We start from the raw sequence: 27,463 nt of genomic DNA, 5'->3' as shown, positions 1-27,463 counted from the left end.
CTCAACAATTGCTGACCAGTTTTTGCAGTGTGGAAGGGAGGATTATTCTGCTAAATGTAAGGTGTCAAAGTAAGATTCCCATAGATCCCATAGTGCATCGTGATGCCATCTCTTTTGCAAGTACTGCACACACACACACACACACACACACACACACACACACACACACACACACACACACCTGGCTGTCCATTTGATGTTAAAAAAACAATAAATAATAAAAAAAAGGTGATTCTTTAAAGCTTTTTTTTTTTTTAGTAATGCTTTGAAACAGTGGTCTAGCCATCACAACCTTGTCAAAGTCACTTAAAATCTCACGTTGCCCATTTTTCCTGCTTTCAGCACATCAACCTCCAGATCTCACATATCCCACTGCTTGCCAGGAGCCATTATAAGGAGATAATCAGTTGTTTGCTTCATCTATAATGGGATTTGGGTTGCTTATTGCTCAGTATATTCATTAACCACACACAGAGAGGGTGAAGCTGGTGGAGTGGACTGCAGTGTGTGTGTGCGCGCGCGAGAAGAACGAAGACCGAGAGCTCTCCGGTTCAGGGAGGGGAAAAAACTGCATTGAGGATAGGACCTCCCTGCGCGTGCAGCAAACTTTCCACCAATCACAATTCAGTGGACGGCAACCGAAAGAGAGAGAGAGAGAGCGAGAGAGAGAGAGAGAGAGAGAGAGAGAGAGAAAGGTGAGTGAGTGAGTGAGTGTGTGTGTGTGTGTGTGTGTGTGTGTGAGAGAGAGAGAGAGAGAGAGAGAGACAGAGAGACAGAGAGAGGTGTGTGTGTGTGTGTGTGTGTGAGAGAGAGAAAGCGAGAGGTGTGGGTGTGTGTGTGTGTGTGTGTGGTGGAGAGAATAGGGAGGTTTGGCTGATACGGAATGTTGTAGTGTTTGGGTATTTTGGACGAGCTGCATGTAGCAAACACTGTAGCTGTCCGGGTCGCTCTTCGGTTTACCGGATTCACACACACACACACACACACACACACACACACACACACACACACACACACACACGGAAAGAGAGAGAGAGAAGATTCCCGAGTTTGACGCAGAGCCTGAGCCATGACCCCAGGAGAGCTTCTGTCGGGCTCCATGTTAATCCTGCTGCTGGTCGCGAGCTCCTCGGAGTGTAAGTACATGACATTTATACGAGCTGTAATGATCATACTGGTGTAGGAGTTTGTGCAGGTTTTGGTTTTATAGCTGGTGCTGGTACTTGTGTAGGGGTAGGAGTTGGTGGGCTGATACTGGTGTATGAGTAGGTGCTGATACTGGTGTAGGGGTAGGAGTTGGTGCTGATACTGCTACTGGTGTAGGGGTAGGAATTGGTGCTGGTACTGGTACTGGTGTAATGGTAGGAGTTGGTGCTGGTACTGGTCTAGGGTAGGAGTTGGTGCTGATACTGGTACTGGTGTAGGGGTAGGAGTTGGTGCTGATACTGCTACTGGTGTAGGGGTAGGAGTTGGTGCTGATACTGGTACTGGTGTAGGGGTAGGTGCTGATACTGGTGTAGGTGTTGGTGCTGATCCTGGTACTGGTGTAGGGGTAGGTGCTGATACTGGTGTAGGTGTTGGTGCTGATACTGGTGTAGGGGTGGGTGTTGGTGCTGATACTGGTGTAGGTGTTGGTGCTGATACTGGTGTAGGGGTAGGTGCTGATACTGGTGTAGGTGTTGGTGCTGATACTGGTACTGGTGTAGGGGTAGGTGCTGATACTGGTGTAGGTGTTGGTGCTGATACTGGTACTGGTGTAGGGGTAGGTGCTGATACTGGTGTAGGTGTTGATACTGACACTGGTGTAGGGGTAGGTGTTGGTGCTGACACTGGAGTAGGGGTGGGTGTTGGTGCTGATACTGGTGTAGGTGTTGATACTGACACTGGTGTAGGGGTGGGTGTTGGTGCTGATACTGGTGTAGGGGTGGGTGTTGGTGCTGATACTGGTGTAGGGGTAGGTGTTGGTGCTGATACTGGTGTAGGGGTAGGTGTTGGTGCTGATACTGGTGTAGGTGTTGGTGCTGATATTGGTACAGGTGTAGGTGTTGGTGCTGATGCTGGTACTTGTGTAGGGTTAGGTGCTGGTATTTATGTAGGTATTAGTGTTAGTGTCACTCTGTGTTGGTACTGGTGTTGGTTTTGGTATGTTGGTGTCGGTATAGGTTTGGGTGCTGGTTTTGGTGTTGGTACTGGTGTTGGTGTCGGTATAGGTTTGGGTGCTGGTTTTGGTGTTGGTACTGGTGTTGGTGTCGGTATAGGTTTGGGTGCTGTTTTTGGTGTTTAGGTGTTGGTACTGGTGTTGGTGTAACCTGCATCCCGATCTGTGAAGGACGGAGCTCAGCTAACTTCACCTCTCAGCTCACAGTCTGCTGCGTTGTGTGTTTAATGCTCCGGTTTAATCTGTGTTTCCTGTGGTTTTTCCCACCCAGTCTCTTTGTCGCCTGAAGAAGCGAACCATTTCTTAAGGAGACACCGGAGAGCGAACCAGGTTTTTGAGGAAACCAAACAAGGACATTTGGAGAGGGAATGTGTGGAGGAGAGGTGCACCAAAGAGGAGGCGAGGGAAGTGTTCGAAAACGACCCCGAAACGGTACAACGGATTTTATTTTCCTCGTTATAAATGTACTAATAATCAGTCTAAACCCATTTTTAAGTTTCCCTCATTAGCACTGTTGACTTTGCAGGACGCATAATGAAGCTAAAGTGTCGTGAGTGCTAACAGTGTAGCCGACTGAAGGATTTGGAATCGATTCCCTTTAAAAAAAGGGAGTCGGTTCCTCGATTAGAATGGTTTTCACGCAATTTTCATACAGCACAGGATTAAAGTGTTACTATTTTAATAAAGTGTGAGATGTATTGAAACATAGGATTAAGATTGTACTGTTTATTCTAGTAGACATTTTCACTGTATTAGCTTGTTTTGCCGAATCGACTCCACAAACCAAATCGGAGTCGACATTAAAACGACTCGGCATTTAATGCTGATTTGAGAATTAAAATGTCCTGATTTGACTTATTTTGCTATCTATAATGACCACCTTGACATTTTTTTTTAATCCGAAAGGTCGCTTTTAAGATATAGTGACCAATTCTGCACCCTATTTTTTTTTAATGCCCTAGTGTGAATCAAGAGATTTGTAGGAAAGTCACACATCTGGCTCTATGTCCTTAATTTTCCATCAATCTGCAAAGCAAAAGGTGAATTTTACAGCATGAAGAAGGCAAGAATTATCCTTAAAGCTGCTTGTATGACATGAGGAGTGTAAACCTCGTTAAAACACTCCAAAAAGTAATAATTTCCTGTGCATATTTTTTCCCCCTCGACGTTTCCATATGCACCTAACAGTGTACAGAGAGTCAAAATGATTAGTAATAAACTGTCTATTCATGCAAACAATTTTATGAAATGGCACATTTATAGAATGGTTTTTCTTTTATAGTTCATGCCCATAAGTTGTAAACGGTAGAAAAAGTGTGCAGGTCTGTGATTATGTAAATAATACACACGTCTATCACATTTCTGATTACCTCAGCACAACCTATTAAAATAACGGTGGTGATGGAGTAACAGAAGAATGTCCTCATCTCCGATACGTTCCTCCCGGGCTTCGTGTTTTACAAGCGCTCTTGACTGGCGTACTGTTCCCCTCCTTCATGTAAACAGCATTACATCTGCCTTCATTCTGTAATAATCTTAGTGTTATTATTAGACTGGTTATAATCATGAGAGGGTTTCTTTTGCACCAGTGCGCCCTTAGAGGTGAAAATATAGAGACTCGGGATACTACTGAGTGTGAACTTAACATGGGAAAGTAGAATTTAAAGTGGGAGCCCAGTGGATAGTAAGTTGGACCTCTGATCGGATGGTCATGGGTTCAAGAATCTTCCACTTCTGAGCCCTTAAGCAAGGCCCTTAAATCTCAAAAGCTCAACTGTACAACCATGTCGCTCTGGATGCGGGTTTCTGCCAAATGCTGTAAATGTAACACTAAATAAGTGGAAAAGGTTAAATAGGGTGTTGGTCATGCTTACTGCTGTGAACTTGTGTATAAATGTGCAGTGATTACGTTCTCCACAAGGCACGTTGCTTATGGTGGTCCACGTTGTGATATCTGTGTATAATGTATGTGGTGCAGTTGAGGAATCTTTATCTGACTCAGCAGAATTCTGATTCTGCAGCTTTTAGACTGCACATATTCAGCAGGGTGTGTGTGCGTGTGTGTGTGTGTGTATGTTTTATTTATTTATATATATAATATAGTATGTATGTCTTAGCAGTTTACATGTTCTTATCTATGGTTAATTCTTTATACATAAACCCTTTTTAGATAGATAGATAGATAGATAGATAGATAGATAGATAGATAGATAGATAGATAGATAGATAGATAGATAGATAGATAGATAGATACATAGATAGATAGATAGATATGCAGACAGACAGACAGACAGACAGACAGACAGACAGATAGATAGATAGATAGATAGATAGATAGATAGATAGATAGATAGATAGATAGATAGATAGATAGATAGATAGATAGATAGATTCCTGAAGTGCTTATGTAAGTGTGTAATATTTATGGCAGTGAAAAATGTGCATGAGCTGTATGTGTATTTATATTGTAATGTAATAATTGTTGTCGGATGGATGGATAGATAGACATGTAAGAATCTATTGCAAAGTAAGCAAAAGCAATGCACATGAGGTTTTTGGACAAGCCCTTTATTAGCTGTGCAAACATAGTGCTTCTGAATATGTAGTATATATTATATATTCAATGGGGATTAACAGTGATTAAATCCTGACTGGGAAATACCTCAGAAAAGTCTCAAGGAAGGCAGTTGCAAGTGCAGCTTGACCACACCCAATACCTCTGCAGTATGTGCAGGTTGCAGGGTTTTGATCAGACTCCAGAAACACATTTTACACACTGATTTCTGCGGAAGGAACAAACAGTTGAAATGATACTTAGACCCGACATGTCTGGACAGGAGCGCCAAATTAAAGACGAAGAGTTCGGAGACGAAAAAATTGCATCACATCTTCCAGCTCCAATGTTGTTCCAGTGTGGGAGTTACATGCCTACCGAGGATACATACTTAGAATAATTCCTCGAACAGGAAATGTAGCCTGGTTTGTGTAAAAACAGTTTAAAACAAGTCCTAGTAAATCATCGCTAAATGTATTATTTACAGGGAAGAATAATATAAGAATCCATATTTTCTCTCGTTAATTGTGGTGCAAATGTGCAGTTAGGAAATGTCTTGAATACTGTCCTGAAAAACTGTCTAGCGATCACAGGTCACCACAAGAATTTCATTCTCTACAGTCTTATTCTGTTTCTTCCTCACGAGTTCATATAATGTCAAAAAATACCCCAGACGTGATCATGAGTTTCTCTTACTTCACAAACCGAGCTCATTTATAAGACACTCTAAATAATTTTTATATAAGGAACTGTTGTCATGTTGGTGTCTAATCACATCTCGACTGTTTTTCAGGACTATTTCTACCCCAAGTATATGTGTAAGTTCTGGAAATATTTCTTTGTCTCTAAAAAATTCCAACAAGAGACATTTATACACAGAATACGGTTGAATGGAGCTTCGAAAGCCTAAATCGCATCCTTCTGTCTCTTCAGCATGTGTGGAGAAATTTGCAGACAAGAAGAAGGAGGATCTGGTCACCTGCGTCCACAGTGAGTGACCCTGCATGTGTGTCGCCATCTGTCCATCCCAATCTCTCCGCTTCCTTTGTTTCTGTGTATAAATAGTTTAACAGAAGAATGTGATGCCCTTTTTTTGGATCATGAATCATGCTGTAGAGATCTGCATTGCAGTCGTTTCGAAGGAGCACTCGAATCCGGTTCATGAATAGGTTCAATGTTGGGACGTCAACGTCCTGAAGTCGTTACTGGGTTGTGTGTGCGCGTGCGTAGGCAAGCATGTGACTTGATGTGCGGCACAGATGAGTTCTGGAGGCTCGTCCTTCACCACAGGCTTCTGCTGAATCAGAGGCAGCAATGTGCATCAGAATCCTTTGCTCTTATTGGTCGATGCAGGAGCCCTGAGTCAGTAACCGTGATGCTGTGACTCTGCAGTGCTCTCTCTTTCTCTCTCTCATTCTCTTTCTCACTCGCTTTTTCCTTTGACTCGCTTGTGCAATCTCATGCTTTCATGGTACACACACACACACACACACACACACACACACACACACACACACACACACACACACACACTTTCTCTCTGCTTTGCCCAGACACGTCTGGACCTAGTGCAGTAAGTAGAGAGAGACAGCAGACAAAGCAAACTGAAAGATGATCTGAAGTACTTCATTAACTTGATATAAGATGCAGTTGGTGGACTACAGTGTGAATGAAGGGGAAAAAAAGCAGGGCTTTAGGGCCCAGCTTTCTGTTTTGACCGTAAATAACCCTGAATCTAAAATTTCCCCCCTCTCCCTCTCTCTCTTGCTTCCTCTCTCCACTGCTTTGTGTCTGTTTTTTTTTTTTTTTCTTCTTCTTCTCTCAGACATTCCAGACCAGTGCTCCCCCAATCCTTGTCATCACATCGGGACTGTGCGGTGTGAGGACAAAAAGGGCGAATTCCAGTGTCACTGCTTCACAGGCTGGACTGGCCTGAGGTGTGAGAAAGGTAATACCCCTTAGTCATCATCTTTGAGCACATACAGTACTGTTCCACATTATATGGCACCTGCTTCCCAAACGTTTTACCGAAGGACGTGACTAATTTCAGCTCACGTGTACATTTTTAATATGTTTAATCCCTTTAGAGAATTAGAAATGTCTATTATTAGATGCAGGTGGATTGGGAGCGTGTCCTCTTCCGCGTCTCTGACTTGGCATGACTGTGCATATTTTCTGTCGTCCGATCCGATCTAATGTCCCCGTTAGCCAAACCCCCCACCCAGGCTTGTGGTCATGCTCAATGAAATTCAAGCAGCAAAAAGATAAATTATTATCTACTCATTTTCATGGTGCCGTTCTCAGAATACTTGTAAGAAAACAAGAATAACGAAACGAGCAGAAAGAAGGTCATAGTAAAAAAAAGAAAAAAAAAAAAAAAAAAAAGCTATGCTTTCAGTTGGACTTCCAGTAGTACTGAGTGAAGTAGACCCAGAGAAACACTGTTAGTTAATCCTCTGCTAAAAGCTTATAAATGAATTGAATCTGAATTAATTTTTTTTATCTGGTGTGCTGTTAAATCAGGACTAGTTTATACCTAACTACAATTGTGATGCAGTAGGTCAGTGACCCTCCGTATGTAATTAATATACAGTTGTTGTTGCAAGCCATTTGGTTATAATTGGCTTAATGGTAATGGATCTATGGTCACTGATCAGTAGGTCAGGGGTTTAAGCCTGACCTTACTGCAAAGCTGCCCCTGTTGGACCCTTGAGGAAGACCCGTAACCCACTCTGCTCCAGGGGTTGCTATATCATGTTTTTTTTTTGCTGCCAAAACAGTCCTGACCACTACTACTTCTTTTTTCGGCTTCTCCCAGTAGGGGTCGCCACAGCGGATTATCCCTCTCCATACCCCCCTGTCTCCACATCTGCCTCTTTGAAGCCAACTACCTGCATGTCTTCCCTCACCACATCCATAAACCTCCTACTTGTCCTTCCTCTTTTCCTCCTTCCTGGTGGCTCCATCCTCAGCATTCTCCTACTGATATACTCCATGTCTCTCCTTTGCACATATCCAAACCAATCACATCTCCCTCACCTTGTCTCCGAAACGTCCTACATGCACTGTCCCTCTAATAAACTCATTTCTAATCCTGTCCATCATCGTCACTCCCAACGAAAACCTTAACATCAACCCTGACTAGTCGAGCATTAACATGAACAACTTCTTTAGCCATGTGAGCTACAGTAGCTCAACTGTTGTATCTGACCAGCCTTCGCTCCTCACTTGTATTAAAGCAACTCGGCCGCCCATGACCCTCTCGCCAGTTCACCACTTTTAATAGATACTGAGCACTGCAGACCAGGAACAGCCCACAAGAGCTGCAGTTTTGGAGATGCTCTGACCCAGTCGTCTAGACATCACAATTCAAACTCACTCAAATTCTTACACTTGCCCATTTTTCCTGCTTTCAACATGTCAACTTTGAGGACAAAATGTTTGATTGCAGCCTAATATATCCCACCCACTAACAGATGCCATGATGAAGAGATAATTGGGCTCATTGGTCGTAGAGTGTAGCATAGGCTTTCAGTCACTGACCTCCTCTTGGGTGTTTTCTCTACACTGACATTGGGGTTGATTTGGACCAGTTAGTCTCCCGGCTAAGAAGTATTTGTCTGGATAATAGACAGATTTCTGAGAGGAATTTGGTTACTTGCTTCTGGAACTACAGCCAACTACATTTTTACTTGTTGAGTTTCATTGGAAGTCAATTTATATTTTAAACAACATTGTTTTTGTCTGATTCATTTTTTATATTTTTTGAGTTGCTCCATGCAGGGTCAAGATCACAGCAAGGTCAAAAGTGGCATAGTTTTTCTTCAGTAGTTTCCTTCCCGTTAGAAGTACACAATTTGGTCCAAATTGTGCAGGTATCCGGCCATCACTCTGATATGTGGTGGTTGAACATTCCTTTCCAGTACCGTGACTATGGAATTGGTCTCCTTTTCCTCCTATAATGACCTTCACTCTTCTGGGAAGGATTTCCGGTAGATTTGTTTTGGCTCCTTTTGGCTTTTGGTGTTTATTCTGCTATAAGAACATCCAGGAGGTACCAATGTTTGATTAAGGAGGCCTACGGTGCACTCAGTGTTCCAGCTCATCTTGGTGTTGTTCAGTGAGGTTGAGGTCAGGGATTTGTTCAGGAAAGTAGAATTCTTTCACAAAAAATCTCGACTAATCATGTCTTCATGGTGCACAGAAGCATTGTCATGCTGAAACTGGGTCTGGGATTTTAGGTTCTAGTGAAGGGAAATCTCAACTCTCCAGTACGTAAAGACATTCTGTACAATTGTGTACTTTCATCAAGACAAGAACAAGATGTACGGGTGTGATAATCAGGTGTTCAGAGGTAAAATGGAACATTAGTGTTACTCACGGTACTGTAATTGAGTAGCTTGTTGTGCACTTCTACTTTTTAAAGTAGTTTCTAAAATCTGTAATTGTACTTTTTATTAAAGTATTGCATTTAACTGCATATTAAATCTTATCCATTACTTAGTAAAAAACTAAATTACAAAAATAATGCAGGAAAAAAAAAAATCACACCCTGCAAACTACTACAGGGATTGATTGATTGATTGATTGATTGATTGATTGATTGATTGGCCGGTGATGCCGACCCAGCTGAAAGCGAAATGCTGTCAAATGGAATGTTGTTTGTGTGCGCTCACTTTCTGACCTCTGAATCTGCATCATAAATGATTATAACAGGAGATTTATTTATTTTTTGCTACAAAAGCGCATGACTCACATGACTTGACATGGACTGTAGTGTTTTTTGTTGTTGTTGTCATTGCCCTTTAACTTGCAAATGTTTTCCCTCAGTTAAAAAATAGTTTGAGATTTCTAGCCCCTTTTTCTTTTTGAACTACTCTAGAACACCCCCCCTGTAGAACACTGTTACTCAGTGAACAAGTATGTAATCGGTTCATTCTTTTTGAATAACCCTGTAATATATTTTTTTCTAAAAGAGATTGTGGGCCACGGGTGTGTTGGGTGTGAATGTTCTTGACACCACATTTTTAAGAATGTATGTATAAATGTACATTAAATAAATAAATAAAAAAAATCACCTACAGTGCATCCGGAAAGTATTGACAGCGCTTCACTTTTTCCACATTTTGTTATGTTACAGCCGTATTCCAAAAAGGATTACATTCATTGTTTTCCTCAAAATTCTACAAACAATACCCCAAAATGAAAACGTGAAAAGGTTTGTTTAAAATCTTGGCAAATTTATTAAACAAGAAAAAAAAAGAAAAAAAAAAATCACCACATGTTCACAAGTATTCACATCCTTTTCTCAATACTACTTTTTCAACAATTACAGCTTCAAGTTTTTTTTATTTTTTTTTTAGTATGATGCTACAAGCTTGGCACACCTACTTTTGGGCAGTTTCTCCAATTCTTCTTTGCAGAACCTCTCAAGCTCCATCAGAATTCTGTGCTCTGGCTGGGCCACTCAAGGACATTCACAGAGTTTCCCGTAGCCACTCCTTTGTTATCTTGGCTGTGTGCTGAGGGTCGTTGTCTTGTTGGAAGATAAACTGTCGCCCCAGTGTGAGGTCCAGAGCACCCTGAAGCAGGTTTTCATCAAGGATGTCCCTGTTAGTTGCTGTATTCATCTTTTCCTCGATCCTGAAAAGTCTCCCAGTTTCTGCCTCTGAAAAACCTCCCCACAGCATGATGCTGCCACCACCATGCTTCACTGTAGGGATGGTATCGGCCAGATGATGAGCGGTACCTGGTTTCCTCGAAGGGGTGGCCCGCTCTAGGAAGAGGCCAGTGGTTCATCCATTTACGGATGACGGAGGCCACTGTGCTCATTGGGACCTTTCCCAGATCTGTGCCTGGATACAATCCTGTCTCGGAGGTCTACAGACAATTCATTAGACTTCATGGCTTGTTTGTGCTCTGAAATGCACTGCTAGCTGTGGGACCTCATATTGACAGGTGTGTGCCTTTCCAAATCATCTCCAATCAACTGAAAGCACCACAGGTGGACTCCAATCAAGTTGTAGAAACATCTCAAGGATGATCAGTAACGGGATGAACCCTAGCCAAATTTTGAGTGTCCTGGCAAACGCTGTGAATATTTATGTACATGTGATTTCCTTATTTTTGTAATAAATTTGCAAAGATTTCAAACAAATGTCTTTTATGTTGTCATTATGGGGTATTGTTTATAGAACAATTTTGAGGAAATTAATTAATTTAATCCATTTTGGAACAAGGGTGTAACATAAAATGTGGAAAAAGTGAAGCGCTGTGAATACTTTCCGGATTAATTTATGGGATTAGACAGACGGTCTAGTGTAGCACTGGATTTTTCCTTATTAAATTCTGTATGTGTGTAACTGGCTAATACTCGGTAATTTAGTTAAATATCGGATTATTTTGCACATGCAAGCATATTAGCTGTTTAGCAACACTGCCGCAGCTCTGAGTCAGCTGTCAGGGAAAAGGGAAAGAAATTCTGTAGTAAATGCAGAGAGTGAGAAGATTATCTGCAGTGCATTTATCCAGCATGACTCATTCACCTACTAGTGTGGAATGACAAGTAGATGAAAACAGGAAGGGAAAAGATCTGAGAAAAGTAAGCTGGAGTTAAGCATTGGAAAGGTCTGTCGCGGCTGCAATCATTTATGCGTTAAAGTTGCATTCAAATCAAGTTACTTTCAGCTGAGAGGAAAATGTAAGCTACAGCACAACACTGAGCTCATGTGTCACTGAGTTCAGCCCTTTGAGTTGGACCGTGTTATTCGAATCGATTGGTTCAGGCAAAAATCACATCTATATTTCTGTAACAGATTCATTTTTGTTTGTTTTTCTTTTCTGATTGGCAGATGTAAATGAATGCAGTAAAGAAAATGGAAACTGCGAGCATGAGTGCAGTAATTCAGTGGGAAGTTACCACTGTTCCTGTCATGATGGTTACAGGCTGTCTGGCCACCACCGCTGTTTGGGTAAGTCAGATTTGGAGCTGAGAAAACACAATAATGAAATCTCTCAAATCTGATTGATCAGAATTGTCACTCTGAATTGTATTTTTTTTAATACATTTTTTTTTATTTTATTAAAAAATTTTTTTACAAAGACTTGTGTTGGACTGGGTTTCACTAAACGTTTATGAAATTTGCAACACAAATCAAATTATACAATATTATAATTTGCTATACTATTCAATATTATACTGTACAATACTAGAATATACTGTACAATACGATACTATATTGTACAATGCTACACTACACTAAACAGTACTATACTAAACTTTACAACACTATACTGTACAACACTACTGTAATATACTATACTGTACAACACTATACTGTACAATACTTTACTGTACAAAAGTTTACTGTACAATACTATACTGTACAACACCATACTGTACTTTACAATACTATACTACACTATACTGTACTAGACAACACTACACTGTACAATACTTTACTATACTGTACAATACTATGCTATACAACACTATACCTTACTGTACAATACTATACAATATATTGTACTGTACTATACAAAAAGGTACAATACAATACTGTACTTTACTGTACAATACTGTATTGTACAATACTATACCCTACAACACTATACTTTACTGTACAATATTATACTCTACTGTACAACACCATACTGTACTATACAATAATATACATTATACTGTACTATACAACACTACACTGTACAATACTATACTACACAATGCTATAATCTATTCTATACAATATTACTATACAAACAATTTTTAATATTGATAGTAACTCATTATAAATTCGGATCCAATCAGCAAATATTTTCTAAAATGGTATTGGATATGAAGTTCCTTGTGTAACTTCTCATACGTAATGCAAATATATAAATGCTAAGTTTACTTGCTAAGAAGTCTCCCCCCCCCCCCCCCCACTGTAATATAATAACATGATGTTACAAATCATACACCATTTTCTCCTCCTTCTGTTCCAGATGTTGATGAGTGCACAGATGTCCCTGATGTGTGCGGCACATCGCAGTGCAGGAATAAGGACGGGAGCTACGAGTGCCTTTGTGATGGTGGCTACTTCTACAATAACGAGACCAAATCCTGTGATGGTGCGTCGGATTCCTGCTGGCTTATTCATACAGTCTGTGTAACAAAGCGTTCAAAAACATAATAGGAAAAATCTCAAATCCAATGAAAACAGAAACCGAATCTCTGCAGACTCTGCAATTACTGACACGCATGAGCTTCATATCTCACACATTACGACGAGCCAAACAAACCCACACATTATACACCTTCCAGGAAACACAGAGAAATAACAGGAGGATTAGAATCCAAGTTGTTCTGGAGTTATTTTTTCTGGCAGCAGGCTGAAAGAACATATGATTGATCAGTCTTGTTCATTGCAACACTCTAGCAAAGCAAACATGATTAAAATCTTTAGGGTCGTCACGCCGAATTTGCGTAGTGTCTTGGTAATGTTTTATAAATGATTACAGGGTTTTACATTCGTCTGGTCTATTATTTGATTCAAAACATTTAAATGTAAGTCATAACAATATTCTAAGATTGCTATCTCTACTCGGAATGTGTTCCAGTATTATTGCACATGGTAATGTTCTTATACTACACTTACCCTGCCTTTATTGCGCCTGGACAGTTCTATGTGATGGAAAGCCAGACCACCAGTGCGGACGTCAGACTTTTTAGTTTTACTTGTACACACCTTGTTGTTGCTGTCTGGAGAGAAGTGACTTATTCTGCTTTCGTCCTGTTTGCTAGACGTGAATGAATGTGAGTCAACCGTGTGTGAGGAGCAGTGTGTCAACACGCCTGGGAGTTTCCGTTGCTACTGTGATGGCCGACAGGGCAAGAAGCTCGGCCGTGACCTGAGTAGCTGTGAGGTAATGAATAGGTTTAATTCACGATCCGTTATTTTACTGCTGCGCATGTTTTACTTCTGTATGACGTAACACTAACGTAATAAGGAATACAGAAGCAACGGCAGTTAGCGGTCGACCGATACCGATAGGTTGGATCGTACTTGCCGACACTGGATAAAAAAAACAGAGCTACTTCATGTAAAATAGTACTGACATTATTAAAAAAAAAATAAAAAAAATCATGAAAATGAGGAAATATGACTATATTAATTAATTCAATTCATATATTAAAATTTTAACAATATTAATCTAATTATATTAATAGTAATAAATAAGTAATAAATATAAAATATCGCTCTCCGTGCAGCACGCAGTCTTGCCTGTAAAAAAAAAAAAAAAAATGTAAAAAGCACACGGCGTCAGTGATTGGACTTTAGACGCCGCTCTCGTAATGACAGCAGACCGAAAGCCGGAAAAACTATCCGTATGGATTTGTGCTGATAGTTCCAGCGATCAACTGCATTAAATACATCCACTTTTGACTGCTGATTTTATTACATATTATGCTTCCTCTTATATATATATATATCTCATATATGTACACACTCTAGAGTATTAAACCTTGTCTGGAGTTGAACATGAAGAAAAATGCTCGCTCTCTGTACCTGGGCCGCATGTTCAGCGGAGTTCCCGTGGTCAAGCTACGCTTCAGACGCCTCGTTCAGACTGGGTGAGCAGATTTATGAGATAAAGATCATTGTTTTATGAAAGCTGCCAAGTCAATTTTTGGTATCCAGGTCAGAAACCGAAGGTGCAGCCAGTATGAACAATACAATATAAACTTTTCCCTTTAGTCATTAACTCGTCTCCTGATTTGGTATGTCTGTTCCCATACAGCTTCACAGCTGAGTTTGACCTGAGGACATATGATACCGAAGGTGTTCTCTTCTTCGCTGGTGGCCATTTAAACAGCTCCTGGATTGTACTTGCAATTCATAACGGGAAACTGGAGCTGCAGCTGAAATACGGAGCTGTGAGCCGAGTGACCAGCAGCGGCCCGTTAGTTAATGATGGGCAGTGGCACAAGGTGGGGACTCTGAGGACCCTTTCAGTCTTTTTATTGAGAAAACCATGATGCATTTACCAGGATATGTCATATATAAGATTTATTCTCTTCAATACATCATAATGATTATGGGATTATCATTAGTACATGGATATGCTGTGATTCACATTGCTTATCTCTCTCCAACTGGCTTTTAGATCTCAGTAGAAGAGCAGGGCCGAAGCCTCGTGATAAAAATCGACAAGGAGGCAGTAATGAAGATCGCGGTGAACGGAGATCTTTTCACTCTGAAAAAAGGCATTCATGAGCTCAACTTAACTGTAGGAGGAGTTCCCTTTAAAGAAGATGGACTGTTTAATAAGGTAAGAATTTAGTTATGAAGGCAATATATGCACAAAAGTATGGGGACTTTTCTAGCCATATGTGGCTCTTCCCCATACTGTTACCACAATGTTGGAGGCTTTTAGATTTTCCTAGGAATGAGGAGACTGTTGGAATGAATGATGTTGGAGTGACCTGCTATAGAGCTCTGACCTCAACCCTATTGAACACCCTTGAGATCAGTTGGAACGCTGACTGCACCCCTCAGGCTTGTTCTCCTCACCCAGGCCTCAGACTCTTGTGGCACAAACGTTTGTGCACAAGTGAACTGATTACATAGGGGTGGTATTAGGATTTACATAAGTTTTATTATCTGCATTTATTATGCGTTATACACTGATCAGGCACAACATTGACATTATGACTGGTGAAGTGAATAAACGATTATCTCTACATCATGCCACCTGTTAGTGGGCGGGATATTAGGCAGTAAGTGAAATTTGGGACGTCTAGACGACTGGGTCGGAGCATCTCCAAAACTGCAGCTCTTGTGGGATTTTCTCGGTCTGCAGTGGTCAGAATCTATCAAAAGTGCTCCAAGGAAGGAACAGTGGTAAACCAGCGGCCGAGGCTCATTGGTGCACGTGAGGACAGAGGGCTGGTCCTTGTGATCCGATCCAACAGACGAGCTCCTGTAGCTCAAACTGTTTAAAAGGCAGACAAGTCAGGACTGTTTTAGCAACAAAAGGGGGACAAACACAATATTACACAGGTGGTCATAATGTTGTTTCTGATCTGTGTATCTATGGAAGCTGGTCGTTGATAAGTGAAAAGTCATTTCCTTTGAGAAGTTCCAGTTTCAGTTTGTCTGAAAGTCCCTGACGCTTGTGTTGTGCTCTTACATGGAAGTTCACATTAGAGTTAAGCTATCGTTCTCAGGTTTAGAATGAATCAAATGTTCAGACTTGCCACTCATGCGCATCCTCAGAGCTTCCTCGCGTTTAAATGTGAGCACTGCATCCTGCTGGTTTTTATGAATGTAAATGATTATAAACTGTAGCTTGACTTGTTTCTAAGTCACTACACTGCTGTGTTCAGACTTTTGGCTTCCTGTAATTGGCAATAAATATATAATACAAATATAAAGGCCCGATTCTGGTGCATATGACCAAAAAATTAACCCCATCCACCCAGATGGTGGACTGATCCTGCTGTTTTTAACTACCAGCATTCCTGTCTTCCTGTATTGCAGTGGCTTAGAAAAAAGAGCACTTTGGTAAGTCAATATGGACCACAGCAGTTTCCATAAAATGGAAAATAAAACTGGACGGTAAAAGAAAGCCTACGGTCACATCATGACCTTTTCACTTAACTTCATTTCACACTTAACCTCACATAAAACGTACAATATTGTAAAAAACAACACAAAACTCCTTTCAGTCAATTATCATTGATGTCTCGCTGGACCCTGATTGGTGGATCGCTGCATGTTTGTCCAGTTACGTTTTTATCCTCGTAAATAAAAAGGAACAACTTTGACTTTGAAATAGAGTGAAGTTAAAGTCTCCTCCAAATGGAAATACTTTAGTAAACTACAGATATGTGAAAAAAGCTACTTCAGTACAGTAATAAATTACATTTACTTAGTTGCTCTGCACCACTGACAAACACACAATTACCTCCTAAGACTTATTTTGCCTTTATTGTATAAACTTCCCAGCTAAGGGGTTAAATGAATGTCAACAATTTGTAGTACTAAGAGGAGTTTTATACTGAATGCCGGAAGGGAGGAGGTGAAACTAATCGGGTGGGGATCATTTAACAAAATGCTCTAGGCTTTACTGAAAACCTGTCCATGATAAAACTAGGCCATAGACATCTGCTTCCTCCCTGTAATTTTACTGCCCTGGTTAACAAAGTTGTGTTTTTCAGATAACAGTGACTCAATGTGGGATCTGTAGAACACCCACGTCAATATTTTATCGACATTGAATTAGCTTTATTTTCGCAAACGATAAAATCCCTGCTGTCCCCTTTTACACAAAGCATCTGTATTTGGAGTACCTTCTCTGTTTTTCTCAAGTTTTAAATAAAAAACTCACTTTGACTTCCAAATTTAGAACATGAGTAGATTCTTGTTGCCCACCAGGGGGCAGCCATGTATCATAAATAGGCAGGGGGAGAAAACGCTGTCCATGGCTCACAATGGATGTCAATGGCTCACAAAATCAGGGTTTGCCATCAGGGTTCAAATGGAGATACTTTTCTGAGGACACTGGTGTGTTAATGTAAATGAACACCATGTTGGAGGAAGAAGAGTACCCTACAAACATGCACCTGTTCAGTGAATTGATTCCATGCTCTTTATAATTTGATTATTGCAGGATTATTACATTCTACATTTCAGAGGACATTGTGTGGAAAGGGCACAGCCTGTCGGGATTAATGCTTTTTTTTTATCCCCCTAGAGGCTGAAAAATTCGATCTTTTCCAACAGTCCAAATTGGAAAAGTATGAAAAAAGTGATTTCCAGGTTTAGATTAGTATGGGTGGGGTGGGGGGGGGGGGAATAGTATTGAAAAATATTAGTTTCCATACTATTTCCTTATTCATTTTTTTTTATATAAAATTGAGAATTTGTAAAAAATCGTTTTTATACACATCAATAAAAAAACCCCGCTATGTCTACACTAATCCAGGTACATTTGAAAACTGTTTTTGTCAAAAATCTTTGAATTGTTTAATTATCTGTGAATTGCAAATAAACAATCGCTGTGTAGCTGTAGGATTGAAGGTTAAACAGTTTAAAAAACAGTTAAAAAAAAAAAAAAAGTTGCACAGTTGCGGTGCATTAAACGTGGTTTGGTTTTAGTATTAATTTCTATGAGCTACAGTAGCTACAACCTTCTGGCAGTTATTTGGTAATATAATAGAATTCATCAGAGACTCTGGCATACATGAGATTGTAACATAAGGCATGTTATAGTTGTAATTTACTCCAGTACTTATGTTAGTTCTCACTCTCCAGTGTTCTGTATTGTTGAAAGATTTATAATCAAACTCTTGATGTCACCCAAATGAGGATGGGTTCCCCTTTTGAGTCTGGTTCCTCTCAAGGTTTCTTCCTCATAACATCTAAGGGAGTTTTTCCTTGCCACAGTCGTCATGGCTGCTCATCAGGGATAAATACACACCATTCACCTTAACTGTTGATTTCTGTAAAGCTGCTTTGAGACAATGTCTGTTGTGAAAAGCGCTATAAAAAATAAACTTGACTTGACTTAATTTAAAATAAGTCATTCTGATGTTAAATATTAAAATTTTTTAGGGTAGTCTGCATAATTGCGTATGGAAATTTGAAATGTTAAATGTGTAGGAACCCTGTACAGTCGTCCCCCGGAACTCATGGGGGTTACGTTAAATTCCGGAAATCCCAAAAATTCGGACGCACCCCCGTATCCCCTATGGTACCTTGCAGAATTCATCTAGACATTATCAGTTTCTAAACGTAATAGTGTACTGTATTTGACCAAATTCACACACACAATAAATAAATAATGTATGTATCAAATTAATTTAATTAGCAATAATAATAATAATAATTTAACAGTATTTTACTGTAAATAATAATAAAAATATATATGGTTACCCACTAAGTTTGGATGTGCTGTAGCAGTCAGTAGTTGATGAAAGTGAAGTAATGGACATGCATGCTTTATCTATCACTTTAAATGAATAATACAATAATGTGTTTTTAAATAATTAAGAAATTTGTTAGTGGAAAAATGTTATTCCTAACATCCGTGAACATTCAATCCCGCTGCGGATTCCCACGATTTTTTAAATAATCCGCAACTTGCTGTTAGTTAGGTTCCAAATGAGAACCCACGAATTTTCCGAGCCGCGAGTCCCAAACCGCGAATTATCGGGGGTTGACTGTACTTGATTGTTTGACTGGAAAGACATCACATTCCCAGTTTTGTGAAATTTGGCCGGTCATGTAAGACATTAATTTTGACATATGCCCCTTTATGGCATTTACTCTGTGTGTGTGTGTGTGTGTGTGTGTGTGTGTGTGTGTGTGTGTGTGTGTGTGTGTGTGTTGTATTTCAGGTGAATCCACGTCTAGACGGTTGTATGAAAGAGTGGCACTGGTTAACTGACGAAGACACGTCCATCCAAGAGACCATTCGCCATAACGAGCGCATGCAGTGCTTCTCCACCGAGGATCGCGGCTCCTTTTTCCCAGGCCACGGGTTTGCGTACTTCAATCACAGCCACGGTGTGTGTTCAGGGTTTTCCGTTAACGTTTATCATTATTTTCTTGCATATAGGCACACGCGGGTTGGTTAGTTGATTGTTCTAGATACTCATCTTACTCTCCCCTGCAGGTGATAAGCAGGTGCTCAATGTGCAACTCACCGTACGTCCTGCCTCTACAACCGGAGTTCTGTTCGCACTCGTTCGGCAGGATACCGTGCCTCTCTCCATCTCCTTTTCTGACCACCATTCAGGAACCAAGCAATGGGCAGAGGTTAGTAAGTTTTGCACCAGTTATATAGTCAAACTGTAAATCCGAGGTGGTATGAAAACGTTTTGAAACTAGCAGACCACAGATCCGCTCGCTTTCGCTGAATGTCCTCCCTCAGACGCCTTTAAACCTAGCAGTAGAACTCGCTATTGACGGTGTGGCCCTTGGGGACGGATTTTTGATGCACAATGCTGCAAAAGACAATGAGCTGTGAACCTGCCTCGCCTCGCCTCTTCGGTGGTGAAGATGATTCTTCAGCTCTTTCACTGTGAAGACTGTTGCTTCGTCTCAGGGTCGTACTCGTTTGCCCAAGTTTCGTCATCAGTAATTATCCCCGACATGAAGGAAGACGTTCTTGGCAGACTTTGGCACGGTGTTCCTTCTGCTGCTGGGTCAGCAGCCTGGGGATGAACTTGGCAGCAACACGGCGCATGTTCAAATCACGTGTGAGGATCGTCTGGACTGTTCCGTGCGACACACTGACAATAGCAGCAATGTTGCATGCACGAGTTGCTGAATGGTTTTGAAATGTTCGAAAACCAAACTTTTTGTTTGGAGCATTAGGTGCCACCCAAATGAGAAGACCAGATTCTTCTCTGGTTTCTTCCTCATACCATCTCAGGGGTTTGTTAGGGATAATCTTACAGTGCATCTGGAAAGTATTCACAGCGCTTCACTTTTCCCACATTTTGTTATGTTGCACCTTTATTCCAAAAATGGATTAAATTAATTATTTTCCGCAAGTTTCTACAAATAAAACCCCATAATGACAAAGAACTTTGTTTGAACTTGAAGCATCTTTGGCACCAATTACAGCCTCAAGTTTGTTTGTTTTTTTTGTTTTTTTTTGAGTATGATGCTACAAGCTTGGTACACCTACTTTTGGGCAGTTTCTTCAATTCTTCTTTGCAGAACCTCTCAATCTCCATCAGGTTGGATGGGGAGAGTTGGTGTACAGCCATTTTCAGATCTCTCCAGAGGTGTTCAATCGGGTTCAAGACTGCACTCTGGCTGGGCCACTCAACGACATTCACAGAGTTTCCTGTAGCCACTCCTTTGTTATCTTGGCTGCTTGCTGAGGCTCGTTGTCCTGTTGGAAGATGAACCGTCACCCCAGTGTGAGGTCCAGAGCGCTCTGAAGCAGGTTTTCATCAAGGATGTCTCTGTATGTTGCTGCATTCATCTTTCCCTTCGATCTTGACCAGTCTCACAGTTCCTGCCTCTGAAAAACATCCCCACAGCATGATGCTGCCGCCACCATGCTTCACTGTAGGGACGGTATCGGCCAGGTGATGAGCGGTACCTGGTTTCCTACAGACATGACACTTGACATTCAGGCCAAATAGTTAAATCTTTGCTTCATCAGACCAGATAATTTTGTTTCTGAGAGTCCTCCAGGTGCATTCTGGCAAACTCCAGGTGGGCTGTCATGTGACTTTTACTGAGGAGTGGTTTCCGTCTGGCCACTCTACTATGCAGGCCTGATTGGTAAGGTGCTGCAGAGATCTTCTGGAAGGTTCTCCTCTCTCCACAGAGAAACGCTGGAGCTCTTTCAGTGTGACCATCGGGTTCTTGGTCACCTCCCTTTTTCACGATCCCTAAGTTTCTAGGAAGAGTCCTGGTAGGTCCAAACTTCTTCTATCTGCGGATGATTGAGGTCACTGTTGCTGATTGGGACCTTCAATGCTGCAGAAATAGATCTGTGCCTGGATACAATCCTGTCTCATGAAGTTTTTGCCACAGTCACCACTGACCTGCTCATTAGGCATTAGGCATGAAACCATACTGTTGCTCCTAGATGGTCACCTCTTCTCTCAGCCTGGCTTTCGCTACTCTTTCCCATAACTTCATGGTGTGACTGATTAAATTTATTCCCCTGTAGTTCCTGCAGATCTGCACATCACCCTTATTCTTAAAGATCGGTACCAGCACACTCCTTCTCCATTCCTCAGGCATCTTCTCACCTTCCAGAATCTTCTTAAACAATCTGGTTAAAAACTCCACTGCCATCTCTCCTAAACATCTGCATGCTTCTACCGGTATGTCATCTGGTCCAACTGACTTTCCACTCTTCATCCTCTTAATCGCTGCTGTCCGATGCTGTCTAGCTACACGGTCCCCTGCCAACACCTTACAGTCTCCAATCTCCTTCAGGTTGCATCTCCTACATAGAACATAATCCACCTGTGTGCACCTTCCTCCACTCTTATACATCACCCTATGATCCTCCTCCTTCTTCTTAAAATAAAATAAAAAATTTTTTTTTAATTAACACATTTTATTTGTATGTTAATTTTTTTCTCGATTCATCGGATCAAAAACTTTAAGCTGTTTCGCTCATTATAACTATATAAAACAATAATTTAGGGTATTTATGTATAAAAGTACTTTAAAACAATTCAAAAGCCACATATTGAGTTGAACTATCTTTAATTTGAAAGCTTATAGTTAAGGAGAGCAAAACATTCACTCATGCTAGGTGTAAATTGGGTAAATTAACATTTGTATTGTTTTTAAAACAAATCTTTGAAATTTGTATAATTGCAGATGCCAAGTTTACAACCATGTGCATAAATGAAACGTAGTAAATCCGCAGCAAACCACGTTTGAATACGGAAAGGTTACTGTTGTAGTAGACAGATGCTATAAAAAAAGGGAATGGAACGGAGAAACGCAGCAAGCAAACAGAATCAACTTAAAAAAAAAGAACATATATATATATACTCATTAGTGTACAAAGTGTAAGCATTCGCTGAAAACAACAACAGTGACTAAAAATGTAGTTTACTGCTGCTGTTATTTGCTGCTTTTAGATTCAGTGTATATTTTACATACGGCATTTATTCTTATTTGTGTTCCCACAACAGTATATATTAGTGTCCTTCGGCAACGTTATTGTGGCCAGTGCTCCAGTCAACCTGTGTGACTGGCAGACACACACAGTGACCGTGACTGTGGCAGGAAACAGCACCACCCTGGAGGTGGATGGGAAGCTGGGCCTCAGTGAATCTGTGGAGGATTTGGAGCCTCTGGACCTTTCATTTTCATACAGCACATTTATTGGAGGCATTCCAGGTGAGGACATGTTCATTGAGCATTTTGCAATACCATTTTACTAAAAACGAATCTACTCACTCTGGTTTCCTTCGGGCAGATGTTTCTCTGGTGTCTACGCCGGTCTCTGGTTTCTACACGGGCTGCATAGACGTTTCAGTCAACGGCCGCCTGTTAGACATGGACGATGCCCAACACAAGCACAACGACGTCCGCTCTCACGCCTGCCCTCTAGTGGGCCCTCACCAATGAAAAAACACAAGGTTAGCTGGACCAATCAAAGAAAACGCCAGGGCAACCTAGCTCGGCCCTAGCTTACGCTTAGCCCTGCAACCAAATGCCTTTAAAAAAAAAAAGAAAGAGAACTTTTGAGTAAAATTGAATTTGAGTTCAAGAGTAAACTTAATTTGTCTCTTTAGGACTGGCTGATAAAAGCCTCATGGAGCCACATCATCTACAATCCCCAAAAAACAAACACTCCTACTGGTAAAACCCAAAACCTGCATTTCAAACCTGAGTTTTATTCCGACAGATTCATTACATACTCATGCCTCTGATAGTAAATAACGTATACACAATCACAGACACTGAAACTTGTATAATTTATCTTATACTCATAGAGAAATGGAACGTATACACCTACATTAGACATCTGAAAACGCACTGCGCCACAACACAAGCTACTGAGAGAAAAGAGAGAGAGAGAGCGAGAGAGAGAGCGAGAGAGAGAGCTGTAACATAGTGTATATGTAAATATGTGACTGTACAATGCTTTTTAAACAGACAGACATTCTGCTACCTTCTTTTCTAGAATAAAAGGCCTTCATATTGCCAGGCTGAGTAGCTGCTCAAAGTCATTGTTTTATAATTTTATGTTTATTTGTTTTTGTTTTTTTTTATCAATTTTACTGTATTTCTTTTCGGTTTTGTAATTCACTTTTTGTTAGGCCTTGGTGCATTTTGTACTGGGGAACTCTCCAGTCTCTGCTGTGTAACTGGAGGCTGAGTGCTGTTTAGAAAAATAAATAAAGGTGGTTGTAATAAGAGTGTGTTTGTGCTCGAGGTTGTAAAGAGCAGTAAACCTTTAAAATGAACGTACACCGATCAGGCATAACATTATGACCACCTGTCTAATATTGTGTTGGTCCTCCTTTTGCTGCCGAAACGATTCTGACGATCCATTCTTCACCAATATGAGCTACAGGAGCTCGCCTGTTGGATCGGACCACACGTGACAGCTTTCACTCTCCATGACCCTGTTGCCGGCTCACCACTGTTCCTTACTTGGAGCACTTTTGATACACACTGACCACTGCAGACCAGGAACATCCCACGAGAGCTGCAGTTATGGAGATGCTCTGACCCAGTCGTCTAGACGTCCCAGTTTGTCAAATTCTCTCAAACCCTCACAATTGCTCATTTTTCCAGCTTATAACTTGTCAACTTTGAGGAAAAAATGTTTAGTGTCTAATAATATCCCACCCACCTACAGGTGCAATGATGAAGAGATAATAAGTGTTCTTTATTTCACCATTATAATGTTATAATGTAATGCCTGATCAGTGTATTTTGATGATGCTAAGTGTTCTTAGTTTGTCCAAGTAAGTAACGTATAATACAATTCAATTACAACTTGTTTGGAGGAACTGCCCTGAACAGAAGAATAACCAGGGCTTACCAGGGACACTGATACCTTCTTATGTGGGTAAACACGCATACTGAGGCCTTCATACCGAGTCACAAAATGCTACATCACAGTATTGTATTAAATCCGAATGACATGCAGCTATCTTGCCCTAGAAACTTCATACCAGGTCATTTCTGGTTCTGACTGACTAGGAACCCTGGCAGTTATAATCACAGGGCCACATACATGATAATAACTGGTATTATGAGGTGGTATCAAAAAGTTCACAAGAAAGTAATTTATGTATTTTTCCACACTATCACCTTCAAAATAGTCCCCTTGCGCAGCAATACAGCGCGCCCAGCGTTCCTGCCACTTCTAGAATGCGTCCTGAAAGTCTTCTTTTTGCACCGGATCTCTGCAACAGTGTCAAACATAGACCTTTGATCCAGTTTTTCCATCTTCAAAGAGCGCAAAGTCTGCAGGAGCCAAATTGAGGTCATGTGGATCGTTCTCCGCCGATCATCATGCACAAGTTGCTGCACGGTCTTGACATTTTCGGGGGTTGAGCTCGTAGAAGGTCTTCCTGGTCTCTCGTCATCTTCCAGCAAAGTTCCTCTGCTCTTGAAGTGCACGTACCACTAAAAACACTTTAAATGCCCAGTTTTAACCCTTTGTGTAACACGTGCTCCGAATAGCGCCAATTAACACCATTAGTCTTTTTGATACCACCTCTTACAAGACTCTCAGGACGGGTGTTTTCCTTGAAGATGCTGGAGAAAGTTCATGGTGATACCCAGGCTCCAGCGGTCCAGACTTTCTGGAGGGCAAGTAATGCTCTTGAACAGAGGCCCTCCTTGTAGCATTTCATATCTGAGGGGGACCAGACGCTCTGATTGCTTATAGGCCATGATGATATCCACAGTTTCTCTTTAGATAAAGTCACTGGACACAAGAAATAATCCTTTGCAAGTTTTCTTCATTGTATAATTGAAGGTATCATTTACAAATTTGGGGAAATATAACGGCCAGTAAATCTGGGTGTAACTATAGTATTTTTCTAACACAGATTAAAGAGGTGCACACCACCACACTACTCATGGAACAGCTTCAACAACAGGGGACAGAAGGTATCTAGAGGCTCTTGCATTCAGGTGTTTCATGAGGGATCATAAATGGTTTCGTTGAGGGATGATGATTCAAGGGTTATCCAAGAAATACCAATGGGAACCAGGTTTTTGCTGGCTAGTTTGATGTCACAATTCTATCAAAAGAAGTAAAGTTAAAAGGCATTCATTAGACATCTCAGCTGGCTGATTGGCTCTGATTGGAGAACCAGTATCAGTACCAGTATCAGTAGTCTCTGATTAAAAAGGCCCACTTTGTTCCTTGTGCAACCTTTCTCGAATGTAAGACACCGTTTAAATAAAAAATAAAGATGACACTCTGCACTCTAAGCAGTCTGTTGTGGTGTCTTAGCAGCTGAGTTGCACATCCTGTGGTGTCACACTGCCCCTAGTGAGCCAGAGGTCTAAAGTGGTTTCAATTTCGGTTGAGCTGCAAGGTTTTGCGTTCCTTTGAATAAAATGTCTAGCTGCAAACGGTGACCCATTTTTCTTAGTTATGTCAAGAATTTACAACAACTTTTAGTTATGTCAAAATAATTTACAATGAAATCCGATCCTCCTCAGCAGGAGCTAGTATCACAGCACATAGTGGACCGCATGACTACGCAGCTTGACGTGTAATATGATTTAATTTAGTGCCATAATACGATGAACCTACTGGACCATGCTAACAGTGCTGAGCAATTTCAGCCCCGGCTAAGGATGCAGGGGCTAATGGTCTGTGCGATACAGTGAATGAAATGCCTTCCAGTCTGTTAGACGTTAGAAAGAGTAGAAAAAAACACCCTTGCTCAGTAGATACTTGGAGGGAACATGAGATGGGAAGAAGCAGGGATGCCTCAGGGGTTTAGGCTAATGATCAGGAGAGCTTGATTTGGAAGCTCAGGGTTGCCAAACTGCCACATTTGGAGCCCTAAGCAAGCCCCTTGTTATTTGTTCAGCTATGATTATCCTCTCTCATTTGGAAGTCTTTGTACAAATCAATGAGCCCCAGTATGTACATTAGTGGAGTCCAGCTTGGGAACTTGGTAAGCTCATGGAGAAAAAGTGTGGTGTAGCACTGAGCCATACTACACTAACATCATATGGGGTAAAGAACAGAATACTATATTGCCAAAAGTTTGCAGACACATGGTCATAAGTATGGTCTGTGTTTTTCAAGCGTCTCATTCTACATTAAGCCCCAAGTTGCTCTTAAAATTCCCTCCACTCTCCTGGGAAGATGTTCGACTGGGTTTTGGAGTTCGCTTGTGGAGATTTCTGCTCATTCAGAAACAAGGGTGTTAGTAGCCAGGCAGGTGAGATGATGAGGTCTGGGGTGCAGGCGGTGTTCCAATTCATCCCAAAGGTGTTCTGGTCGGAGCTCTATAGCAGAAGATCTTCCACTCTAACCCATGCAAAGCATATTTTCATGGAGTTTGTTTTGTGCACAGGCGCATTGTCATGCTGGAACAGGTTTGCGTCTCGTAGTTCAAGTAGAGGAAGATTTCATGCCACAGCATCCAAAAAGACACTGTACAATTGTGTGCCGTTAGATTCGTGATAACAGTTTGGGGAAAGAACCACATCTGGCTGGGAAAGTCAGGTGTCCCATTACTATTGTCCATATAGTGTATATGTGGTCTAAACTATGATGTGTGAGGGAGGTAAAGATGGCTGTGGGTTTGTTTTTGCAAATAATGTTTCATAAAAACATATGACTTCACCAGAAGGTCTCGATCTGCATGTGTACGTATACAAGAAGTTACTCAGATGTACTCAATGCCCCTGGTGGCTATGGGGGGGGTCTATTCTACACGTCAAAATCTTTAATGGGAACCATACTCTAGTAGTCCTTTTCTAAAACCCCAATAATGTCATATCAGGACTGTTTGCGCTCTCTTTTTTATTTCGGAAGAATGTAGTGAAAGTCCTTCAGCAGGCATAGGGTGGAGGCTTTTCGAAGGGTCCTAATGAGTGTTGATAGAGTGAGGGGGCATTTGGAGTGAGCATATAGCCTGAGGTTTCTGGACAGGAGGACTGGGATGGAACTGAAGGGTTGGTATTGCTGGGCTGGGTCGGAGACTGGCTCTCATCCAGAGGGGTCGCAGGTACCTCAGGGCTGTGCGGAGAAGGGCTGGCTGCTGAGTAACTGTTGAGGTG

At 41.2% G+C, this 27,463-nt stretch overlaps 2 protein-coding genes across 2 annotated transcripts in view; one reads left to right on the top strand and one right to left on the bottom strand.

Moving 5' to 3' along the window:
• The first annotated feature begins 648 nt into the window (after positions 1-648).
• On the top strand, positions 649-23,611 carry gas6 (growth arrest-specific 6). The gene is made up of 15 exons (XM_083522353.1): positions 649-1,136; positions 2,430-2,590; positions 5,506-5,530; positions 5,646-5,702; positions 6,538-6,660; positions 11,564-11,683; positions 12,696-12,821; positions 13,495-13,616; positions 14,207-14,325; positions 14,493-14,682; positions 14,859-15,023; positions 19,096-19,264; positions 19,374-19,516; positions 22,381-22,588; positions 22,668-23,611. Exons 1-15 carry the CDS (start codon positions 1,070-1,072, stop codon positions 22,817-22,819), a joined length of 1,947 nt encoding a protein of 648 aa, XP_083378479.1. The 5' UTR covers positions 649-1,069; the 3' UTR covers positions 22,820-23,611.
• tmem255b (transmembrane protein 255B) overlaps positions 23,451-27,463 on the bottom strand; it is a 34,272-nt gene continuing 30,259 nt past the window's right edge. The window contains exon 9 of the mRNA XM_083522442.1: positions 23,451-27,463. Within this exon, the coding sequence (XP_083378568.1) occupies positions 27,236-27,463 (228 nt within the window). The 3' untranslated portion in view covers positions 23,451-27,235.

The sequence above is a fragment of the Silurus aristotelis genome (genome assembly GCF_946808225.1).
Source record: "Silurus aristotelis genome assembly, chromosome: 20".
Taxonomy (NCBI): domain Eukaryota; kingdom Metazoa; phylum Chordata; class Actinopteri; order Siluriformes; family Siluridae; genus Silurus; species Silurus aristotelis.
This window is presented reverse-complemented; position numbering and strand designations above follow the sequence as displayed.

Coding starts and splice junctions, on each gene's coding strand:
- gas6 (XM_083522353.1), top strand. CDS start 1,070: ATGACCCCAGGAGAGCTTCTGTCGGGCTCCATGTTAATCCTGCTGCTG. Junction 14,683..14,858: donor ATGATGGGCAGTGGCACAAG/GTGGGGACTCTG, acceptor ACTGGCTTTTAG/ATCTCAGTAGAAGAGCAGGG. Junction 19,517..22,380: donor GAACCAAGCAATGGGCAGAG/GTTAGTAAGTTT, acceptor TTCCCACAACAG/TATATATTAGTGTCCTTCGG.